Here is a 24,088-nt window from a genome sequence, read left to right as displayed (position 1 = left end):
GATTTTGTTGGGGACTGCTTCAGATCTCCCACCCATAGCAATTGCAGTCATGTCATTCTGAAGCAGTTGCAGGATTGTGATGAAGTTTTTTGGACATCCAAATCTCTGGAAGCACAATCCACAGAGCCCCGTAATTTACTAAGTCAAATGCAATGAAGAGGACCCGGTGTTGTTCTCAACATTTTTCTTGGATTTGTCTGGCAACAAAGACCAGGTCAGAGGTTCCTCTGGAAGGTCTAAAGCCACACTGTGTCTCTGGGAAGATTTCCTCAGCCACAGAAAGTAGGTGATTGAGGAGAATGTGTGTCACGATTTTCTCTGCTATGGCCAAGAGAAATATCTCAATAGCTTCCACAACTTGTTCTAACTCCCTTCTTAAAGATAATTATAAATGTTGCATTCCTGATATCAGTAGGGGAGGGGGTATTTTTTTCTCCCAAATCAATTGGGTGAATGCATAGAGTCTTGTTGTGACCAAAATACCACCAGCTTTGAAGACCTCAGCTAGAATACCACTGGGACAGTAGGCTTTATTGTTTTTCATCCCAAGGTGACATTACTAACCAGTAACAACCTAAACCTTGGACAAAATTGCTTCTTGTTGCAATATATAGGCAGTAACCAGTGGGGTACCACAGGGATCGGTGCTGGGATCCCAGCTATTCACAATATATATTAATGACTTGGATGAGGGAACAAAATGCAACATCTCAAAGTTTGCAGATGATACCAAATATATTAAGGTAGATAAGTCCCCAGGGCCGGATGGGATCTACCCCAGAATACTGAAGGAGGCGATGAGAGGAAATTGCTGAGGCCTTGACAGAAATCTTTGGATCCTCACTGTCTTCAGGTGATATCCCAGAGGGCTGGAGAATAGCCAATGTTGTTCCTTTGTTTAAGAAGGGTAGCAAGGATAATCCAGGGAACTACAGGCCGGTGAGTCTTACTTCAGTGGTAGGGAAATTACTGGAGAGAATTCTTCGAGACAAGATCTACTCCCATTTGGAAGCAAATGGACGTATTAGTGAGAGGTCATGTCTCACTAACTTGATACGAGTTTTTCGAAGAGGTCACAAAGATGGTTGATGCAGGTAGGGCAGTGGATGTTGTCTGTATGGACTTCAGTAAGGCCTTTGACAAGGTCCCTCATGGTAGACTGGTACAAAAGGTAAAGTCACACGGGATCAGGGGTGAGCTGGCAAAGTGGATACAGAACTGGCTAGTTCATAGAAGGCAGAGAGTAGTAATGGAAGGGTGCTTTTCTAATTGGAGGGCTGTGACTAGTGGTGTTCCGCAGGGATCAGAGCTGGGACCGTTGCTGTTCATAGTATATATAAATGATTTGGAGGAAAATGTAACTGGTCTGATTAGTAAGTTTGCAGACGACACAAAGGTTGGTGGAATTGCGGATAGCGATGAGGACTGTCAGAGGATACAGCAGGATTTAGATCGTTTGGAGACTTGGGCGGAGAGATGGCAGATGGAGTTTAATCCAGACAAATGTGAGGTAATGCATTTTGGAAGGTCTAATGCAGGTAGGGAATATACAGTGAATGAAGAGTATTGAAAGTCAGAGAGATCTAGGTGTACAGGTCCACAGGTCACTGAAAGGGGCAACACAGGTGGAGAAGGTAGTCCAGAAGGCATACAACATGCTTGCCTTCATTGACCGGGGCATTGAGTATAAGAATTGGCAAGTCATGTTGCAGCTGTATAGAACCTTAGTTAGGCCACACTTGGAGTATCGTGTTTAATTCTGGTCGCCACACTACCAGAAGGATGTGGAGGCTTTAGAGAGGGTGCAGAAGAGATTTCCCAAGATGTTGCCTGGTATGGAGGGCATTAGCTATGAGGAGCGGTTGAATAAACTCGGTTTGTTCTCACTGGAACGACGGAGGTTGAGGGGCGACCTGATAGAGGTATACAAAATTATGAGGGGCATAGACAGAGTGGATAGCCAGAGGCTTTTCTCCAGGGTAGAGGGGTCAATTACTAGGGGGCATAGGTTTAAGGAGCGAGGGGCAAGGTTTATGTACGAGGCAAGTTTTTTACACAGGGTAGTGGGTGCCTGGAACTCGCTGCCGGAGGAGGTAGTGGAAGCAGGGACGATAGTGACATTTAAGGTGCATCTTGACAAATACATGAATAGGATGGGAATAGAGGGATACGGACCCAGGAAGTGAAGAAGATTTTAGTTTAGACGTGCAGCATGGTCGGCATGGGCTTGGAGGGCCGATGGACCTGTTCCTGTGCTGTACCTTTCTTTGTTCTTTGAGATGGGAGGGTGAATTGTGACGAGGATGCAGGGATCCTACAGCAAGATCTGGACAGGTTGGGCAAGTGGGCAAACCAATGGCAGATGCAGTATAATTTGGATAAGTGTGAGGTTATTCATTTTGGAAGCAAAAACAGGAAGGCAGATTAATACCTGAATAGTTGTAAATTGGGAGAGGGGAGTGTGCAGCGGGATCTGGGTGTCCTTGTGCACCATTCGCTGAAGGTAAGCAAGCAGGTGCAGCAAGTGGTAAAGAAGGCTTATGGTATGTTGGCCTTCATTGCAAGAGGTTTCAAGTATAGAAGCAGGGATGTGTTGCTGCAATTGTACAGGGCCTTGGTGAGGCCACACTTGGAGTATTGTGTGCAGTTATGGTCTCCTTCTCTGAGGAAGGATGTTCTTGCTCTCGAGGGAGTGCAGCGAAGGTTTACCAGACTGATTCCAGGGATGGCGGGACTGTCATATGAGGAGAGATTGACTCGGTTGGGATTGTTCTCGCTGGAATTCAGAAGAATGAGGGGGGACCTCATAGAGACTTACAAAATTCTAACAGGACTAGACCGGGTAGATGCAGGGAAGATGTTACCAATGATGGGTGCATCCAGAACCAGGGGTCACAGCCTGTGGATTCAGGGTAAACCATTTCTGACAGAGATGAGGAGACATTTCTTCACCCCGAAAGAGTGGTGAGCCTGTGGAATTCATTACCACAGGAAGTAGTTAATGCTAAAATTGTGAATATATTCAAGAGGCGGCTGAATATAGCACGTGGGGAGAATGGGATCAAAGACTATGGGGAAAAAGCAGGATTAGGCTATTGAGTTGGAGGATCAACCATGATCGTGATGAATGGCGGAGCAGGCTCGAAGGGCCAAAAGGCCTGCTCCTAACTTCTATGTATCTATGTATATTCTTATGGAACTGTTCTTGTTTGTGTGGGAGATTCTGATAGCTTTTCTATTGAAAAAACAGGAATTATGATATTAATCATCCAGTGGACAATGAGATTCTGTTGGAATTAATTAGTTTAGAGACTTATGAAGCTGTCTATGATGGAAATCCTTCCAATCAATTGTGTGCCCATTTTCTATGTCAACTGGGCTGTTTCCACCCTAGGTTCATAATTACTGTGGCAAAATCTGGCTGCTTTTATTTCCAGACCCTACAGTGTCTTCCATCAAAGACTAACCTAGCAATATGACAAAAGTGTAATTGCTACAATCTGCTTATTCCCATCAGGAGGCCGCCTAGTATTTAGTTAACAATATACAATAACAACACATTTGTTCACCTTAGAAACAGTACTTTAGTCTCTCTGATTCAGATGGACAACGCTCATCTCTGGGCCATTCAGATCAGGAGGATTTTAGGCATGTACAAGAGCAAGGGTGTTAGAATTTGTTGGACTGCTCCTGGGTTAGGGAAGGGCTTATGTTTCTCACTCCTGTTCACTGTCTGCCAAACCCCTGTTGGAAGTGTGCATGGGTAGACCTCAGATGAAAACAGGATTAGGCTTGCCTGTAAGGACTTTCTCTGTTGAATAGCTCATACTCAAATAAGAGTCACTTGGAAAGGATAGAGAAGACGACAACCTCTAATGGGGCTGGTACTTTGGTAAGGGTGTCAGCTCAGGGAGGTGAATAGGGAAGGTGGCATTTTGAGTTCTGATGCATGATGCTGCGATCCTCTGAACAACATGAGGCTAGAACCACAAGGGTATGTCAGAATGATGGAGTATTTAATTTGAACAGTCTAAAATTATAGCCCCCGAGTCTGTCACCACGCTGATCTCAAATTGTACCGCTATTGTCAACCTAACAATTACGAATTCATAGTTACTAGTTTCACTGGTGGTGGGGCAGTGCATTAGCTTGAAAGAACGCTGGAAATGTTCAGTGGGTCAAGCAGCAGTGGAGAGAGAAACGAGGTTAACATTTCGCGGTGATGACCTATCATTAGAGATAGAGATGTAACCGATTTTAAGCAAGTGCAGAGGCTGGGAAAGGTTAGGGAGAAAGTAAAAATGGGGAGGTTTGTGCTGTGATGGGATGGAAGATAGAGTTTAAATGACCAAAGGCATGATGGTGCAAGGCAAAAGGAGATGGTAATAGGACAAGTAAAGAAATCAACGATAGGTCTAAGGGACTATAAATGAAGAGCAGAATCATCATCAAAAATATGGGGATACAGGTAGTCTGAAATTTAGTCGAATGTTGAGCCCAGATGATTGTAATGTGCCTAATCGTAAGATGATGCGCTGTTCCTTCATCACAGCATTTCACATTTCAAAGGGACTGTTTCCTCCATGACATCCTAGTCCATTCCTCGGGAACACCCAACAGCCTCCCCTGCCTACAGCACTTTCCCATGCACAGGATTTGCAAAATCTGCACTTTTACCTCCACCGTTCTCACCTTCCAGATGAAACACTCCTTCCGGGTGAAACAACAATCTTCTTGTAGTTCTTTTAAGTTAGTACATACCGTATTCGTTGCTCTTCATACAGTCTCCCGTACCACAGTGGGGAGACTAAAGACAAATTGGGCGACTGGTTTGTGAAGCACTCCGTTCTGTTTGCAAGCAAGACTTGGAGTTTCCATTCACCTGTTATTTTAATTCTGTACCCCACTCCCATTCTAACCTCTTTGTCCTCAGCTTGCTACACTGTTCCAATGAAACTCCACCTAAGTTCAAGACATAGCACCTCATTTTTCAATTAGGTACTTTACAGCCTTCTGAACTAAACAACTTTTGATAATTTCAACCCCCATTTTAATGGACAATAGCTGTTGGTCACTGAAAGCAAGCATGCAAAGGGTCGGCGCAGTGGTTAGCACTGCTGCCTCACAACGCGAAGGACCCGGGTTCAATCCCAGCCCTGGGTCACTGTCCGGTTGGAGTTTGCACATTCTCCCCATGTCTGCGTGGATCTCACCCCCACAACCCAAAGATGTGCCGAATAGGTGGATTGGCCACGCTAAATTGCCCCTTAGTTGAAAAAAGAAGACTTGTGTAGTTTAAATTTATAAAGAAAAAGAAAGCAAGTATGCAGGTACAGCAAGCAGTTAGGAAGGAAAATGGCATGCTGGCCTACATGCAAGGGTGCTTCAGTACAGGGCCTTGGGGAGACCACACCTGGAGTATTGGGTGCCCTTTTGGGTCTCTTTATCGAAGAAAGGATGCATTTGCCATAGAGAGAGTGCAGCAGAGGTTCACCAGACTGATTTCTCGGATAGCAGGATTGTCGTATGAGGAAAGATTGAGTCAACTAGGCCTGTATTCATTGGAATTTAGAAGAATGAGCGGAAACCTAATTGAAATTTATAAAATTCTGACTGGGCTAGACAGGCTGGATGTAGGAATGTTGTTTTCTTTGGCTGGTGGAGATATCTAGAACAAGGGGCCACAGTCTCAGGATATGGGGTAGGCCTTTTAGGACTGAGATTGAGGAGAAATGTCCACTCAAAGGGTGGTGAATCTGTGGAATTCTCTGTCACAGAAGGCTGTGGAGGCCAAGTCACTCAATATATTTAAGAAGGAAATAGATTTCTGGACTCTTAAGGATGTCAAGAGGCATGGGAAGGGCACTGGAGTATGGTGTTGAGATAAAGTATCAGCCATGATCATGTTGAATGTCAGTACAGGCTCAAAGGGCCGAATGACGACCTACTCTAATTTTCTATGTGCTGATTCTGTTATTTCTCTTTATCCCTCTTCTAGATGTGCCTTTTGTTTCTTTACTTGTCCCGTTGCCATCTCCTTCTGTCTTACACCATCATATCCCATACCATTCAACCTTTACCCTGCCTCAGTACTTGCATAAAATCTGTTACATCTCCAACTTTTTTTGTTCTGGTGAAAGGCCATCAAGCTATAATAACTATTTCCCTCTGCCAGGCCAGCATTTTTGTTTTTATTTCAAATATCCAGCATTGGCAGAATTTCCTTTTTGACTTATTGCTGATAGTTGTTGATTCGTTATGCTCTAGGTGTAGCATAAGCGGCTTCCTTGTGGTGCACTTGACAAAGGAAGGTTCAGACGTGGAGATAACTTCAACACGTTTATTAAACTATTTACACTTCTATTACTCGGGTTCGACACTACTGCTAATCCTACTATAGCTACCCAGACTGACTAACCAGTTGCTGCAATCCACGTGCTGGGAGTGATATTGAATCAACCCTGTGGTCTGTACTCGCTGACTGTTTCCACTGGAAAAAGGCAGATCATGTGTGTGGTGTCCTTTATATATGGGTAAGTGTAATGCCCCCCGTGGTCGTGTCACCTCTGTGTGTATCGTGAATGTCCATTGGTCATGTCCTATCTAACTGATCTATTGGTTGAGTGTGTGATGTCTCTGGTGCTCCCTCTAGTGTCTAGCCAGTGACATGTATTTACATGTCACATCACCAAATCCTCCCTTTTTTATATGTTACATATTTTCTGTACACTTTTAAGAAAATTGAACAAAAAACATGTAGATAAGTTGAGGTATATACAAGTCATGGGAACAGTGATTAAACAATAAGTCCAAATCATTTGTGTGAGTCCAAAAACCATCAATCATCATGGTCAAATGTCTCTCTTGGTTATGAACGCCATCAACGTCCCTGTGCCACAGGAACCAAGAAGTGGTCAAATCACTTCGCTGTCTGATTTGGAGTCCCTTTCTTTTTCGATGTTTGTGATGTTGCTGTCGGATGGCACCTTGTACCTGATAAGGTGTTGACGTTGAAGAGGTACCATCAACAGTATCATTCGAGGTCATGGATGTGCTATATGTTGAAGTTGGATAAGACTGTACATACTGGTTCTGGCCACATGTTGTGCAGGAAGGGTGATCCTGCTGAGAACCGTGGAAGCTTGTCGAATTGGAGACAGAATTGCTGCTCGCGTAAATACCTGGTGATGGTGTGAAACTAGAACCTTGCATCTGATAGGAATATGCCGTCTGGTCAGGCTGGGCTGCAGCAAATCCTGGACTGTAACTAAGGCATCCAGTCTGTAGTGCAGATTGCGCTTGCGGTAGTTCTCCTTCGGTCTTGATTCCATTAGTGGGCAATCCGTAGTGCTGGCCTGTTTGAGAATATGCTGCATAGACTGCTGGCTACTGCATGCCTGAATACTGGGTTTGTCCAGCATGAGCTGTTATTTATTGGCTGCACTGCTGGTGTGGAAAAAATGTGTGGATATAGCTGAGGTGAATATTGGCGTATTCCTCTTGGACTGTAGCCACTGCTTGTTATTACTGACCCAGTGTGATTGTTAAGTGATCCGTCTCCTGTCGTTGTGGCATCTGCTGTCGCCCTGAGCGTGCCATCACTGAGGTTGCAGCACTCCCTGTCTGGAGTAAAGTCCGGCTTACGTGAATCAGAGTCGGCATTTGGATGCTCCCCGTCTGGAGTCTGGTCTTTTTTAACTGAGTCAGTGTTGGTTTGTTGATGCTCCCCGTCCGGAGTCTTAGCAGGTTGGGTAAATTCACTTGGGTTGGGTAAATTGTCAGAGTATTCATCTGGTGGCGCAAACAATGTGGGTGGACTGTCATTGTCTTGCTGTTTTTCATTTGGGCTTGGACTGTCATCGTCGCTTTGTTCTTCACTGTAGCATGATAGACCGTCATGGTCGTCCTGCTGTGCACTGGAGCGTGGTAGACTGTCATAGTCTTGTTGCTGTTTACTTGAGCATGGCAGACTTGCATCGTCTGCCGCTAGTTGGTCAGAGGAGGTTGCTAGACCCTCATGGTCTTGTTCCTGCAAGGACTGCGCGTCGGAGTCTTGCGTTGCTTCTATCGTGGAGGCTGTCCATGAGCTCGCTGCAGAGGCTTGTGACACTGGAGTCACATCTTGTGTGTGCAAGGACTGCGCTCGGGTGTCTTGCGTTTCTTCTATGGTGGAGACTGTCCACGAGCTCGCTGCGGAGGCTTGTGACACTGGAGTTACTTTTTCATGCAAGGACTGCGATGTGGAGTCTTGCGTGTCTTCTTTCGTAGAGTCGGGAACCCTGAGCGGTGCGTGGACCGCACTGTGTGTGGCATCAGGCTGCTCTCTGTGGGCTTGTACCGCTCTCTGTCTCTTGGCGTCAGGCCGCAGCATAATCCTGCACTCACGAGTCGGGATGTTATATCTGCTGGGCTGAAGATCCTCAAATCCGAAGAACTCGTCGTCGGGGTCGTCAATGTGCAACACGTCTAGTTGCGGATCGGATATGGTACTGGGGTAGCCTCCCAAGGTGAAAGGTTCGTCTGAGTCGTTGTCTTCCAAGACTACCACATCACGTTTTGTGTCGGAGCAGGCATTGGGCTCGCGTGGTCCAGAGAAAATGTAAAGGTCGGTTTCGAAGTATTCAAGATCAGAATCATCGGTTTGGGCGTAGGTAACTGCTTGTTGCAGGGTTCTTCGGAGGTTAATTTAATTTCCTGGTTCAATTTGAGGCATTGTGCTGTCATTCCAGGTGAAAGAAGGTTGTTTTATGGCTTTAAAAGATTTTTTCCTTTGGTTTGGGACGTTTCCCCTTTAAATGGGTGTGGTCCAAGGCCTCGGACATGGCGCATGTGACATCATACATAGGAAGCGTTTGCGCATGCGCAAATGTTCCTGTACCGTGGGCCGTTTTCGTGATTGCGCATGCGTGGCATCTCGCGCATGCGCAAACGGACCTTTCTGTCCTGTGCGCTTCTCGCGCAACTGCGCAAGTGGAGTCCCTTTAGAAAGATGGCCTCCGATCAGAATTGTTCTCTGCTCCGGGATCTCAGCCTCGTGGTGAGTACTGGCACTTCTGTTACCTTTTCTTGCTGGTTGGAGTGTGTTTTCCTCACAGTATTTGCCGAATTTGTCCAGGACTGCCTGGAAGTCGCTCCTGTTTTGCCCTTTGGAGAACTTGAATTTTTTAAAGATTTCTTCTGCTCTGGCACCGGGGATGGTGAGCAGAAGCTCTGTCTTTTCAGCATCGGCCACGTCTTGTAGGTCGGCTGCTACCAGGAAGATTTCAAACATTTGCCGGAATGCCCGCCAGTTTTCGCGGAGATCGCCGTGGCACTGTAGCTGTTGCGGAACCCAGATCTCGAACATCTTGCCTGGGTATCGTTGCTGGTTGTCACTGTTCCCTGAGGTATGGCTATATGGATTGAAACAGTTCACTGCTGGTACCATGTCTTGTTATGCTCTAGGTGTAGCATAAGCGGCTTCCTTGTGGTGCACTTGACAAAGGAAGGTTCAGATGTGGAGATAACTTCAACACGTTGAGATGAAATGAAATGAAAATCGCTTATTGTCACAAGTAGGCTTCAATGAAGTTACTGTGAAAAGCCCCTAGTCGCCACATTCCGGTGCCTGTTCGGGGAGGCTGGTACGGGAATTGAACCGTGCTGCTGGCCTGCCTTGGTCTGCTTTAAAAGCCAGCGATTTAGCCCAGTGTGCTAAACCAGCCCCTTTTATTAAACTATTTACACTTCTATTACTCTGGTTTGACACTACTGCTAATCCTACTATAGCTACCCAGACTGACTAACCAGCTGCTGCATCCACGTGGTGGGAGTAATATTGAATCAACCCTGTGTCTGTACTCACTGACTGTCTCCACTGGAAAGAGGCAGATCATGTGTGTGGTGTCCTTTATATATGGGTTGGTATAATGCCCTCCTGTGGTCGTGTCACCTCTGTGTGTATCGTGAATGTCCATTGGTCGTGTCCTATCCAACTGATCTGTTGGTTGAGTGTGTGTGTGTGTGTGATGTCTCTGGTGCTCCCTCTAGTGTCTAGCTAATGACATGTATTTACATTGATGCACATCACCACAGTTGTGTAGAAAACAGCTTGTAGTTTCTTTTGAGTAGAGCAGGGAAACCTGAGGAGAATGTTCTTAGTGAAAGATTTGGGTCGAATGCAGTGGGTGAAATCATGACTTACTGGCATGCGGTATAAAAAAAAATTAATCCTTTGAGGATGGGGAAATTGTAGCTCCAATATTTTTTCTTTTTAAAGAAGTATTTCACTGCAAAGGAGTACTTTGTGTTCTCATTTATTTCATAACATTAAACACTTAAAATTTGTGGAAATATTTTTTCATAGGTTCCCCAATAAAGTTTGTTGCGTTTTCAAGCTACCATTCATTCAGTGCTTTAAAAGCAACACAGATTGTAGTTTGTTTGTATGTTATCAGAAATTTCATTGAATGTGTTTCCTTTTTTTCCTGTGTTGTCTGTCTTTATTTGGTTCTTTTCATTTATTGCACTTTTTTGAACACGGTGAGATAAAATACAACTAACTTTTGAAGAGAGATGAGTTTATGCTCATTAATATTGATGAATAACTGTATAATTAAGCAAAATTGTTTTGTAATCAATTAGGATTTAGAGACTAGGTTAATCTTGATGATTGGATTAAATAAAATTATTTTGGCTTATTACTAAATATACTATATTTTTGCCTTATGAATAGTTGCTGATACGTTGAAGTTTATTGATTTGAGATCAGAATTAGCACAGTTTATAATCAAAAAGAAAGGGCCACTCGACAACGACTAAACATCTTACTAAACATGTATCATGCACTGTAGTTTTTCCCAATATTTTCTCAAAATTATAATGAATTTTGATTGAAACTGCGTGGGTATTCACCTTATATACATCAGCATTTGTATAGTGATTGTTATTACCCGTATAACCTCATCACATTCTGCCACTTCAGATACTTTTCCCATTGGCCAGATGTTTCCCCAGGAGGCTTATTTCAATTTGTGTAAAGTGTGTCGCTAGATTGGCTTTCAGTTTATTTTTGTTTCCCCCTCACTTGCTGTGTACGTACTACGACTCATGTCTCGGTATTTGAATTCTTTTGTCGAAGCAAGTTACACTATAATTGTGATCTGCTGTGATTGCAGAAAGAGAAATTCCAGGAATCTGAAATTTGCTTGAGTGTGGGGCTTGTATCTTTTCAGATGAGGGATGGCAATGCAATGAAAATCAATAATATTATTCCACATACTCTATGGCACCTATTGCCCCAAGTCAGGTTTAGTCTGGGGTTAACTGCAGCTCAAAATTCCCCAATTTACTTGCTCACAATCTGTAGAATTCTGTTCTTTTCCCATTTCAAATTGACCCATTAGTTATGGAATTCAGTTGATAGCAGAATTACTTTATACCTTAAGCATTGACACTGTAATGATCTGTAGTTTGCAGTCGTGTGTTATCATTATTCTGGTTGAAGCATTGATGCAGAATTGTTCCCTCATCCTATTCAGGAAATATTTTAATGGGGAATATTTTCATTGTAGAGTACTTGCACGACCTTCAGTGTGAGTTTTGAACAAACTCGTAGGCTTTTTTTTTTTAAAGAGTATCATGGGTTGAAGGGCCTCTTTATAGACTCCTACAGCCTGATGCAAGATTCATTAATTGTTCAGTCTGCAAGCTTAGGCCAAACCTGTAAAGGTGGAGCTTTCGCAAAATTGGACCTGGAGAGTCGATATATCTAGCTATGATTTATCAAAGATTTAACAGTTTAAGAACATTTCCCTTAAAATCCTTCCAAGTGCGCTAAGTTAAATTGAAGACTGAATTTGTGAATGATGTTCAGATTTGTTTTATGACGAGCATCTCATACATTGGGATTGTCACATAAGAACACCTTATGCTCACACCTTTCAATTAATATTGCTTCAAATCCGCTCAGTCTTAAGCAGCTGGTGAATCAAAGTATAACTGAATGAATAGCAATAGAGACAATAATCGTCGATGTGAATAGAATTTGGATGTCTTTTTTCAGACTTGTAAAAATAACTTGTAGTTCAAGTGAATGTTATGACATAGAGTTTACATTTTTTTTGTTTACAATCATTTATAATTTTCTGCAATACATTAACCATCCTTCATTGACTTGTATATATTTACTGTATATATTTGTGTATAGTTGCAGCCCCTAACCAGTTATACCACCCAAAAGAATTACATGACCTTTCTATGAGTTGAGTCGATATTAAAATGCTCTTGTCCACCACTATTGGTACTTCATCCCCACAACTATATTTGACCTCTTAATTTGCTACACTCATCAAACATTGCGTGACATTTAAATGCCAATTACTTCATTTCTGGACCCTGGCATCAATTCTAAATCTCTTCCCCCTACATTTATTCTGCATTCCATCCTATTTCAAGTCAATGGTGAGAACTTCGGGAAGGAAGGTCACTCTTAAATATTTACAGCATTAGAGGAGCAGGGTGAAGCAATGGCTGGATAGGCATGAATTGACGTGATCCTGCTTGGTCTGCCTTTGGCAATTCTCCTTCACAAGCATGAAACCTGAGGGAAAATATGACCCACACACTAGCTCCTACTTTAAACCCCAAACCTTTCTTGTTCTGTGTGCAGATATATACAGTAACCACATTTGATGTGAAATCTTTACTGGAACATAAATGTATATTAACATACGCGGGTAATGCTAGTTGTGTTTAACCTAAAGATTCTTATTGCTACTTTCTCCCCTCCAGGCCTTCAATTCAGAGAGTGACAATTTTAAGTTGTCTTATGGTGGTCACCAGTATCATGCCAGCTGTGCTAATTTCTGGATTAATTGTGTGGAGCCTAAACCGCCAGGCCTCATCCTACCAGACCTGCTCTGACATATTGTCGTGGGAACTGAGAGATATCAAACTTAACCTGTCCACTGCTTGCATCTCACTGACATTTCACTGAAATTTGAGGATTTAGCCCGTAAAGGAATTCAATTTTCAACTTTTATTTTTTAAAGTATATTTAATATGCACCAATGTTGTTTTGAAGTTATTTACATGTTACTGTCTAAGAAAAGCTAAAGAGATTGCAGAAAAGTGATCCTTCCGGAAGGTGTGCAGCAGCATTCATATTCAAACCGACCTGTGCTTAACCCTCTGTTCCAAGATGTTTGAAGTCCAGAGGTTGCAATTGCACTTAATAGATGCAGAGAGGCGGCATTGGTTTAAATGTTACAGAATTTTAAATGGGCAATTTTACTGGCAAATGTTAACCTCACTTTAGTTTTGTAATTATATGAAAGGTACTAAAAGTCTTTATTTTAAATTATTTAAATGTCTGATAGTTAAATGGGTAAACAGCTTGCTTCACATCCTTCAGATGTCCCTAACTTAGCAAGGACACTGAACGAACCTTATGATGATAGTTGAGTGCTTCCTAATTTCAGGGGGAAGGGAAGGAATAAATGATGCACAGATGGACATGGAATTACACAAATGACAGAACCTTGCACATATCCATATCTCACTCTTGCTGAATTCCATGCAGCACATGGCAGAGTGCAGATGAAAACTTAAAAGGTTTGCAGAACACATCCAGCAGTGGGTATTGTATATAGTGCGTCACCTTATGGACCAATGACCTTCACAATGTGAAAGCTGTTAGAAAGATTTTGACCAGTCTATTTAATCGCTGTGTGAATTTAAAGAATCTTGAAACTGCAAACTGTTTTTATGGCTGCACTCTTTTTCTGATGTGTTTTTTTTCTGGAGTGACAAATTAAGTCAAAGTTGAGCCTACTCACCCAAGAACTGAGCTAAATTGGAAGCAATGGGTTATCAAAATCACATGTACTCTGTGGAGTCTCCTTTAAGTTGATGGTGTAAAATTGGCCAACTGGGACCAGCCACCTTTTATACATCTCCCCTGACTAAGGGATAAATATCAGAGGCCAAATTGATATCACTCAAAATCAAAGTCTCTGCCCCCGCCCCCACCCCGCAAATGTTCAGTAAACTCCATCACTGTTTCTCCTTTTGGCACATCTTCTCAAAGTAACATACAGAAAATTATTTGTCTTTTATGAATGTACCGTCTTAATATTGTGAAGAAACAGTACTAAAAAATATATTTGGGAAGGCACTGAAGCAATGTTGTCCCTTTTGTAGGTCTCCCTTAATTGCGCTTTAATATTTATCTAAATCAGATGCAATTAAGGTGCCTGACGAAAATGTCCCAGTCAACATTCTTTCATAATGTACTAATTAATTTAAATTTTCATTAGGCACAGTTCTGTACTGTTTAGTTTAAGCATTTATGGTTATATATCTATACATATATAAAATTATGACACCCTATTCCTCCTGATGCAACCTCTTTCAGTGTAGATCTTACACTGTTTGTTGTGTTTGCTCAGCACAGGTTAAGATGCAACCTGTCGAAGTGGGAACTGCAAACTATGAATGAGTGCAGACATGTTATGAGATGAGCATAAACTTAAGCACTAGGGAACCCAATATTGGTCTGTGCAAACCTCTAGACATGGGCCAAGTGCTCCACTATCCCTGGAATCGATATATTGGATTTGACGATTTAAGTATTGAATTCCACTGGAGTAATCCAATTCAATAGAACTCTCCCGTGTGCAATGGTGGTTACAAGGGTAGATGCTTTTTCCAGAATATCCATTATTAGCTTAAATCTTTGCAACAAAACTGCTTTATAATAAAATGTCTATTTTTAAAAATGCTTTAAATTATTGAAATTGCTGCTGGAACCACAGAAATAGAGTCAGAACTGAGCCAGATGCAGTGGAACTGATATTGATCACTGCACAATAAATTCTGTGAAGGCCGCAAAATTACTACCCACGATCATGTTATTTGATGATTCAAGGATTCAACTCTGACTTTGTCAATCGAAACCTTTGTGTGAAGGAATGCATACATTTATAGCATCTTTAAAATGAACTTAGCCATGACAAATGTTAAACGGGTGGCTTGGGGAGAAGTACCTCTGAACAGTATTTGCATTATATGAACTGTCTTTTAGATGATTCAGCTCCATTTTCAGGTCTATTGTGGCTAAATGAAGTGCAGAAGTGAACTAACTCGGTGCTTTTCTGAGTTGGTTGAGTCAGCCCAAGTGCATGGGGGGGGGGGGCAGGGAACATTTTGTTTGATTTGTATGTAAGGTGTGCAATCTTAAACTGTAAATTCACTTTTATGTTCCTTTTATCCATGGTAACATACTGAGGCAATTGTTGTCCAAGTGATAATTGTAATCATGGGGTGGGCAGGGAGGGGTGGATTTACAAGCTTTGCTTTGCCTGTATGATTTATTTATTTTGCTGATTACTTGGATCAACTGCTTTGTGTTCATTCAAAGTGAGAAATTAATAGCGTGATGGAACGTTTTAAATGCATCACCAATCACAATATTGTATTGAGCCTAAATTCTCACTTTTTGCAGATGAAATATATGTGACCGGCATTGGGCTATATTTTTTTTTAGCATGCATTCCGAATAATGAACATCTCTGTTTCTGTTTTTGCATGCGTTCTAAATTATAATTTTAATAAAGAATGTAGGATGAAAACGTGTTTATAATCATGTTAATTAATAAGGATTTAAACTATGGGCTTAAAAAATCATTAGTTAAGGAAACAACTGGAGCAGTCTCTTATTGGCAATTTAGTATAATTGAATGTCCTTTCTCTGTAATGACTCAGCACTAGTGTTAACGTCAGATTGGGTTTCTCCTCATTGCCAAGAACTCCAGTGTCCTAGGTTACTGTATCCAAGGTGATGTTCTCGTTGCTGTAGAAACCTTGTGCATTGTTACAGAATGCATGGTAGTCATTTGGGTGCTGCAGGTTTCATCCACTTGCCGAAACATTAATAATTCCTACAGGTTTAAAAATTTAAAGTGCAATTATATCAAAAAATAGATTGGACTTTTTCAATTCTCTCTTCCCCCCCCGCCCCCCCCCCCCCCCCGCCCCAAAAGGAACCAGACACACACTGAATGCAGCATGAAAAGTTACCCAGCAATACATCAAAAATCCAAGACCACATCTTTGAAAATTTAATGATCACTTTTTACTCTAAGCCTTTGATCCATAAATCAAATCTGTGAACAGAACGGTTTGCTTAATTCTTTCATGTATTCTTTTACCAAAATGGATTGGTTTCAATTGACTTGCAAATATCTTCGAATTAATCGCATTGGCACCTTTTAATGCATTGGAAAGTAGAATGCACAGGACCAGAAAGGGGCCATTGAGGTTCATCGTGTTTGACAAATCATCTGGGAAATATCTCGGCCCGAGCTACCTCTCAGACCGCGATCAGATTTTTCTTACAGTTCTTAGTTGTGAGAGTCTTTAAAGATCAGGAGGCTCCTCTATTCTCCCCTTCATATGGCTCCAAGCCATGCTTCAGTGTGGTTAAAGGGACAGGATTACAGTCAATGTTGCTTTCGTTGTGAATCAGCAGAGGCAATCTGAATCTTTTTACACTTCCACCAATGAAACGGCTGATTTTGTGAAGATAGCAGAATGAAAGATTGGATCGTGACCTGATAACAGGCAAGTTTACATGAGTGTGGACCTTCACCAAAACACTTTTAACACTAACTCTGTTCTCTCCATAGATGCAGCCTGATCTGCATTTTTGGTTTTTGTTTCAAATTTCCAAGATCTGGAGCGTTGTGCTCCCAGATTCTACTACATTTGGCCCAAATGCCTCTATTAAGGTGAGGAAAAGTGGCACGTGTTTCCATTCCAGGCCTCTACTGATAAGCACTGGAAGTGATGGGGTTGTCAGTGATCAGATCAGGCTCAGCTGTGATGTCTTCTGAGATGCCATAACTTGCCTTGTCGAGGCGCAGTCCAAGATGATGAATGACTTGTTAGATGAGGTACCGGAAATTAAAGGCAAAGCTGAGAACAACATTATTGTTTGTGACCCTGCATCAAGTTTTGTTGTGAATGCAGCTGTCCGATGAACGTTGAGATCTTAAGCTTGACCCAATCTTTTGGAACTTCATTGTTTTAGTGTTTGATCTTGGATCATTTTACAAATCCTGCCTGTATAGGGATCATTTTACAAACCTTGCTGCCTGTATAGAACAACACGAAGATGCTGTCTTTAATCCAGGGGCAATAGAAATATATACTTCCAGCTAAGGCTGTCATGGCCCTTCGTCTTCGCTTTTATCCAGTATGTAGTTGAGCCATTAAGATTCGATCTCTGGTCTGTGTTCACTTGGCGTATCTCAGCCTGAGCAGCAGGCTGGGAGCTACAATTGGCAGCACAAAAGTGTAAGGAGGAGAAAATGGACCAGGGTTCTTGTTCCTGATGGAAATGCAACCGTCCCCTTTGGGTTGAACATCGGATAAAGTTTTGGGTTGCCAATTATTAAAAAACAGCCTGCTGAAACTTGCAGTTAAACCCATGCAAATGGTGACCACTTGGCCATAACTGAAGGGCAATTGTCACTTTTGATCGCTGGCAAGGAGTAGATGCTGTTGGGAATGGAATGGAGGGATAGGGAAAGTATAAAACCAGCCTACTCCCGTTATATAGCTTATAACTAAATAAACAATAGTAATTCCAGAAGCCTGGACTAATAATCCAGAACACTCGAGTTCAAATCCCACTGTGGCAGTTTAAGAATTTGAGTTCAGTTTAAGAACAAAATCAGGAAATAATGAACTGATCCCAACACAAAGTGGTCATTGTTGGATTAAAAATCCATCTGGTTTATTATTGGATTCAAAATCCATCTGGTTTATTAAAGACCTTTAGGGAAGGACTCCTGCTGACCTTCCCCTGTCTGATATGTATGTGACTTCGGTCTTAAGTGATTGACTCTTAACTGCCCTCTAAAATGGCTCAATGAATCACTCAGTCAGGGCAACTATGGCTGGGCAATAAATGGCAATGGCACCCACTTCCTAATGAATTAATTTAATAAAAAGACTTCACATACGTGCACATGCAGAATTTTGTACCTCTAGACGGGGCTTTGATTATATCTATTCGAGCTTTTATACTTGTACCTCAAAGTGCCTCTGCATTATTGCTGCTCTGCTCCAGCTGCCTGTTCTTTCAAAAGACAAGTTGGCTGTATTTTAACAGGGTGTTTGGCGGATGTATTGGTAGCTGTATCAAATTACTATACAACTGATTTTCCCAAATTGTTCTGTTGAAAGTATAAATATTGCTTTGTGCAAATTAGTGCAATGTTTCTGGCTATCTGGAACCAGAAGTATAATGAAGTAAAATGCTTTGTGACTTGTTGAACAGAGATAGCTGACTGTGTGTTTACATTACACTAACATACTGTATGCTGGATTCCCAAATCAGAATTATTGAGAAATCTGTTTTAAACACCTGGGAGGTTTATCCATTTTTTATTCTTGGGATGTGGACACTGATGACTAGGCCAGCATTTACTACCCATCCCTAATTGTCCTTGAGAAGGTGGTGGTGAGCTACCTTCTTGAACCGCTGTAGAGCATGTGGTGTAGGCGCATCCACAGTGCTGTTAAGAGAGGGAGTTCTCGGAATTTGACCCAGTGACAGTAAAGAAATGGTGATATATTTCTTAATCAGTATGTGGGTGACTTGGAGGGGAGCTTCTAGTTGGTGGTGTTCCCATGTGTGTCTGCTACCCTTGTCCTTCTAGATTATAGTGATTATGGGATTGGAAGTTACTGTCTATAAAGGTTTGGTGAGTTCCTGCATTGCACCTTGTAGATGGTGTACACTGCTGCCACTGTGTGCCAGTGATGGAGGGAGTGAATGTTTGTGGATGTGGTGCCAATCATGTGGGCTGCTTTGTCGTGGATGGTGTTGAGGAATGTTGTTGGAGTTGCACTCATCCAGGCAAGTGGAGAGTATTCCATCACATTCCTGATTTGTGCCTTGTAGATGGTGGGCATGCTTTGGGGAGTCGGGGGATGCGTTACTTGCCGCAGGATTCTGTGCCTCTAACAGGGTACATACAATCCCTGCCCAAGGCATCCCATCCTCAGATAAGTGATCAGGCTGGGGGATAATTAATTCAGAGAGTGGGCAAGTGAGCTGGAGGATGGACTATTGTCGGCCAGGGGCAGTAGCATTCGTCAGGTGGGGTGTGTCAATCTTTGGGAACAACAGTCAAGAGGTCAAGGTGGACATTGTGGTGGCTGAGGTAGAGAAATTGGTCTACGGGCTAGAGGAAACGAGCAGCTGAGGAGCAGGGGATTTGGAGCTGAGGGGAAATCGGTAGTCAGGTCTGGAGAATAAGCACCCAAAGAAGCAGAAGGACATTATGTTCAACCATCCACCAATGGACATACGCAAGCTTAACCGGTAAGCCCCTACATGTCTTCATTTCCATTAAATCTTAGCGATGTAAAGGGTTATTGGTCTTCCCAATCTCTATTCATCTGACTGGTTCCAAAGATTACAAATTATTTTCATTTCTGCTGCTGCTGAATATCTCCACCTAAGCACTTGGATTTTGCCCCATTATTGCATTTGACATTTTTATTTTCTTACCTCCTTAAGAAGTCCCTCCTTTTTGCCATTGAAATTTTTGAGATCAGGAACATGGATATAAACCTGTATCCTCCCACATCTTTTGAATAAATTACTAGGTCATCCTCCACATTAAAACTTTGTAGAAAAAGCGTAATCTATCCCATCTCACAACTTAGATTTCCACTGCTTCTGGATGGTTTATCACGTATTTCTCACCCTCTGGGTTATTTCTTAACGATGTATTCACTTTTTGCCACCTAAATCCATGGCCCTTTTGACCTTTACTAATGTTACATATCTAGGTTCAGCTGAGTTATTAAATATATTAAATATCTCTAAGATCCTTTTTTCTAATGTACCCATAACCTTTCGTCAAAGCTTCTCAATGCTATTTATGGCCTTAGCTGTTGTTTGTATTCCTCGAGCGAAGTTGGTAATACCTTATTCAGTGTTCTGTGTTGGAGGCCAGATTTATGATTTGTACAAGCCAGTTATCATTTCCTGACTCTTGTGTTGAGCTATATGTACAAAGATCATACTTATATTTACAATATCAATGCATGTTGTTCTCATTTTCTTTTACCCCAAATTCCAGATCCTATTCCTATGTCATTTTCTGCAAGTTAAATGTTGGGCCAAGGACAGCAATGGCTGCAGAATGACTCAAAACAATATCCTGTTAATCATCTCTTTCCACATTGATTCTCCTCCCTTAACAAGTACTCTTTGCATGCTCTGGCTCAAACAGTTATCTGCTTCTACACCTCCCTTCATTGTAAAGCAATTACCCACATGGTACTTTTATAAATAAATAAGCCCTTTCCTTTAACTGTATAAGTTTTCATGAGCGGGGTGATCTTATAATTCAGGCAAAAAACGTGGTAGGACACCGTAGTTCCTGTTTGCGAGATGGGATCAACAAGCAAGGAGATAAATGTCAAATCCACCCATAGAGCGAAGCCCATTCGTGTATCTGATGGAGACCAGCTAATTCAGCATAGCAGAAACTGTGCTGTTAGATATAGCCGAGTTCTTTACCAAATGAAACATTTATTGATTGCACTATGGGAAAAAGGGGGAATTTTGAAATTGCTCTCAATCAAAACATGCATATTGACTGTAACTACTGAACAGATTTTCCTGTTTTGCTGGACGAAACTTAAATCTATTTGATGTGAAAACATGTTTGTAATGATGCATTGTATTTTCTCTGGAATGTTAATGCAATGAGAATGCAGGTATTCTATTTGATATGGATATGGTAACCGTCTATCTCATTAACTCTTTGATAGATTTTTATCACCCCTATACCCATATTAAGGCTTCAGATTGTCTTTAAACCTTGTGACATTATTTTGAGTGGTTTGCTTGTAATGTATTCCCAATGATATTAGTTGCTCTCTTGTAATCCACTGTGAGACATTTAAAGTAAATATAAACACTCAGCAGTGAATTTTTCATTTCCAATACTTGTTTTGATGAAAATAAATTCTGCCTGCTTTATCATACTTTATGAAGCATCTTAAAGTGAGTTTGCAGTGTTTCACGGTTATTTTAGGCAGTGTATTGCCGAAAAATGCACCTTTGTATTGCAATGTGTTACATTAATGTTGCTCCAGGATCATCTTCAGCAGTCACATTATTATCTGCCTGTGCGCGACTAGAACTCTCTCGGTTGTAAATTATTGTGACAAATGGGATTGGTGCTTGACTGAAGTTTGTGTGTGTGTTAGAGCAGACAAGAAAGCTGTGTCCTGTGTAAAACAGTTTGCAGACACCTTTGATCTATAATAATACCTGATCTCTCTGTTCATCCCAGAATCAATTTTTCATTGTGAATGACGATTAATATTGAACCATTGGAAGTGTGCAATTAAACTGTTTGATGCTTGTTTGTTTGCGTATGTATAGTATATTTTGTTTTCTTGTGTGCGTGCAAATTAAATGGCAACCTGAAAATTCTGCCTTTACATTACATAATTTCCAGTTATATCAAAAGCTTACAAATATTTTATTGTGCCTATGTACCTGTGGTGCAGATATCGTCTGACATTTTCATAGTTGTGTGCAGTTCTAGAAGGCAGTTTTGTAAATGTCGCCCATTTTTTTTTAAGCACAATCTAAGTAAAAAATGTCAACAGCCTAAAGACAACTACTGTGCTTTTCTGATAACATCAGCAGAAAACTAGCAATGTTTAAAAGCCCAGCATAAACACATTGTCCCAGGCATCTATATCATGAGATGCCCAAAGGGCCTTATCAGGCTAGCTTTCACTGTGTGGTTTTACATTTATTAAACCGTTGTTCGTCTGTTCTCATAGTTCAGTGAAGCCGAGATCTAGGAGAGATGTAAGACCCAACAATATCATTACCAAATTATGTAAATACCTGTCCATGGGAGTCAAAATGCACTATTTATGTTTTCATCGTTCCACTATTGGTAGCCATGAACTGCTTAGTCTCTAGAATTCTGACCCTAAACTCATTTGGATTTTGTTTATTGTTACGTGTACCAAGGTACAGTGAAAAGTATTTTTCTGTGAGCAGCTCAACAGATCATGAAGTACATGAAAAGAAAAGGAAATACATAATAGGGCAACACAAGGTACACAATGTAACTACATAACACTGGCATTGGGTGAAGCATACAGGGGTGTAGTGTTACTGAGGTCAGTCCATAAGAGGGTTGTTTAGGAGTCTGGTAACAGTGGGGAAGAAGCTGTTTTTGAGTCTGTGTGTGTTCTCAGACTTCTGTATCTCCTGCCCGATGGGAGAAGTTGGAAGAGTGAGTAGGCTGGGTGGGAGGGGTCTTTGATTATGCTGCCCACTTTCCCCAGGCAGTGGGAGGTGTAGATGGAGTCACTGGATGGGAGGCAGGTTTGTGTGATGGACTGGGCAGTGTTCACACCTCTCCGAAGTTTCTTGGGGTCTTGGGCCGAGCAGTTGCCATACCAGGCTGTGATGCAGCCAGATGGGATGCTTTCTAGAGTGCATCTGTAAAAGTTGGTAAGAGTTTATGTGGACATGCCAAATTTCCTTAGTTTCCTGAGGCAGTAGAGGTGCTGTCTTGACCGTTCCTCCTTTTTGAGATTCTCCTGAAATTCTTTGCGGGAGTGGAAGACAGGTTTGGGGGGGGGGGGGGGGGGCGTGAAACACATCCATATGTTCTTTGCCTATCCAAGGCTGAAAGAGTTCTGGCAGGGGTTCTCTGATGTGTCCAAGATTCTGGGTGCGGGGATAGTTCCGAGTCTGGAGGTGGCGATATTTGGTGTGTCGGAGGTAATAGGGGAGAGGTTGATGTATTGACCTTTGCCTCCCTGACAGCCCAGAGACGGATTTTGATATGTTAATGGGACCCGGAGCCGCGGAAGGCAAGGGTGTGGGTGAGCGACCTTGCAGAGTTACTGAGGTTGAAGAAGGTCAAGTTCGTTTTGCAGGGGTAGGTAGAAGGGTTCACCCAGAGTGGAAGGCATTCATTAATTTCTTCCAGGGGGATTGAGGGATTAGCCTGGGGGGTGGGGGCATTAAGGGGGTAAAAATGGGTAAGGCGGGATGTTGGTATTGGGAGTTAGGGATCTGGGGTTGTTTATTTAAATTGATGTGTTCTGATATTGTGTACATATGTAAAAAGCCTTGAATTAAAATATATTTTTTTAAAGATTCTCCTGTAAACCTACCTCCTTGATCAAGCTTTTGACCAAGTACTAATACGTCCTTATGCAGCTTGGTGTTGAAATTAGTTTGAGAACACTCCTGTGAAGCACCCTGGGAGGGGGGGTTACTATATTAAGGGTACTATACGAATGCATGCTGTTTGTACAGCAGTTGTTGAGATAATTTCCCAGTAGTCTCGAGTGAAAGAGTGTAAACCATTGTGTTCACACTGGAAGCCTAATAACACAAACATCAAACACTTTGACTGGGTTGATGATAATTGTCTGTAAACTGTAAACATAGGCACCAAGTGGTATTGGATTCTTTTTTTTCACTGCTGTCCAAGAAACGAATGAAGCTGGTGAATTTTTTTTTAACTTTGAGTAGCCAACTATTTTTTTTCCAATTAAGGGGCAATTCAGCGTGGCCGATCCACCTACCCTGCACATCTTTTGGGTTGTGGGGATGAAACCCATGCAGACACTGGGAGAATATGCAAACTCCACACGGGACAGTGACCCGGGGTCGGGATCCAACCTGGGTCCTCTGTGCCGTGAGGCACCAGTGCTAACCATTGTGCCACCCGAGAACAGGTGAAATTGCCCAGAGGAATGTGTTTTGAATGGGGATGCCCCTTGGAAGTTATGTGCAGAGATCATTTGTTTTCAGCTTGGGAAGATGAGGTCATTGCTGGGTGGAGCTCGAGGAGCTGAATTCTGATCTGCCTGACCCAGAGTTCACAATTCTCTCACAGTAAGATAGTTATAAAATAATAAAGTACGTAATGCAGAGCAGTCTTGTCTGGGGACCAGTGTAGCCACCTAAATTGGCCAACTCCCGATTTAAAATGGCGAATGGCAAAGGCTGATGGGAAAGTCAGCCAACATA

At 42.1% G+C, this 24,088-nt stretch overlaps 1 protein-coding gene across 5 annotated transcripts in view; it reads left to right on the top strand.

Annotated features, from left to right (window-relative positions):
* synrg (synergin, gamma) overlaps nucleotides 1–21,440 on the top strand; it is a 131,270-nt gene extending 109,830 nt beyond the window's left edge. For all 5 annotated transcript variants that reach the window (XM_072469679.1, XM_072469676.1, XM_072469674.1 and 2 more), the window contains one exon: nucleotides 12,772–21,440. In XM_072469679.1, coding sequence (XP_072325780.1) covers nucleotides 12,772–12,903 — 132 coding nt within the window. In that variant the 3' untranslated portion in view covers nucleotides 12,904–21,440. The remainder of the gene's footprint in view (nucleotides 1–12,771) is intronic.
* The last annotated feature ends 2,648 nt before the right edge of the window (nucleotides 21,441–24,088 follow it).

The sequence above is a fragment of the Scyliorhinus torazame genome, chromosome 12 (assembly GCF_047496885.1).
Source record: "Scyliorhinus torazame isolate Kashiwa2021f chromosome 12, sScyTor2.1, whole genome shotgun sequence".
NCBI classification, from domain to species: domain Eukaryota; kingdom Metazoa; phylum Chordata; class Chondrichthyes; order Carcharhiniformes; family Scyliorhinidae; genus Scyliorhinus; species Scyliorhinus torazame.
This window is presented reverse-complemented; position numbering and strand designations above follow the sequence as displayed.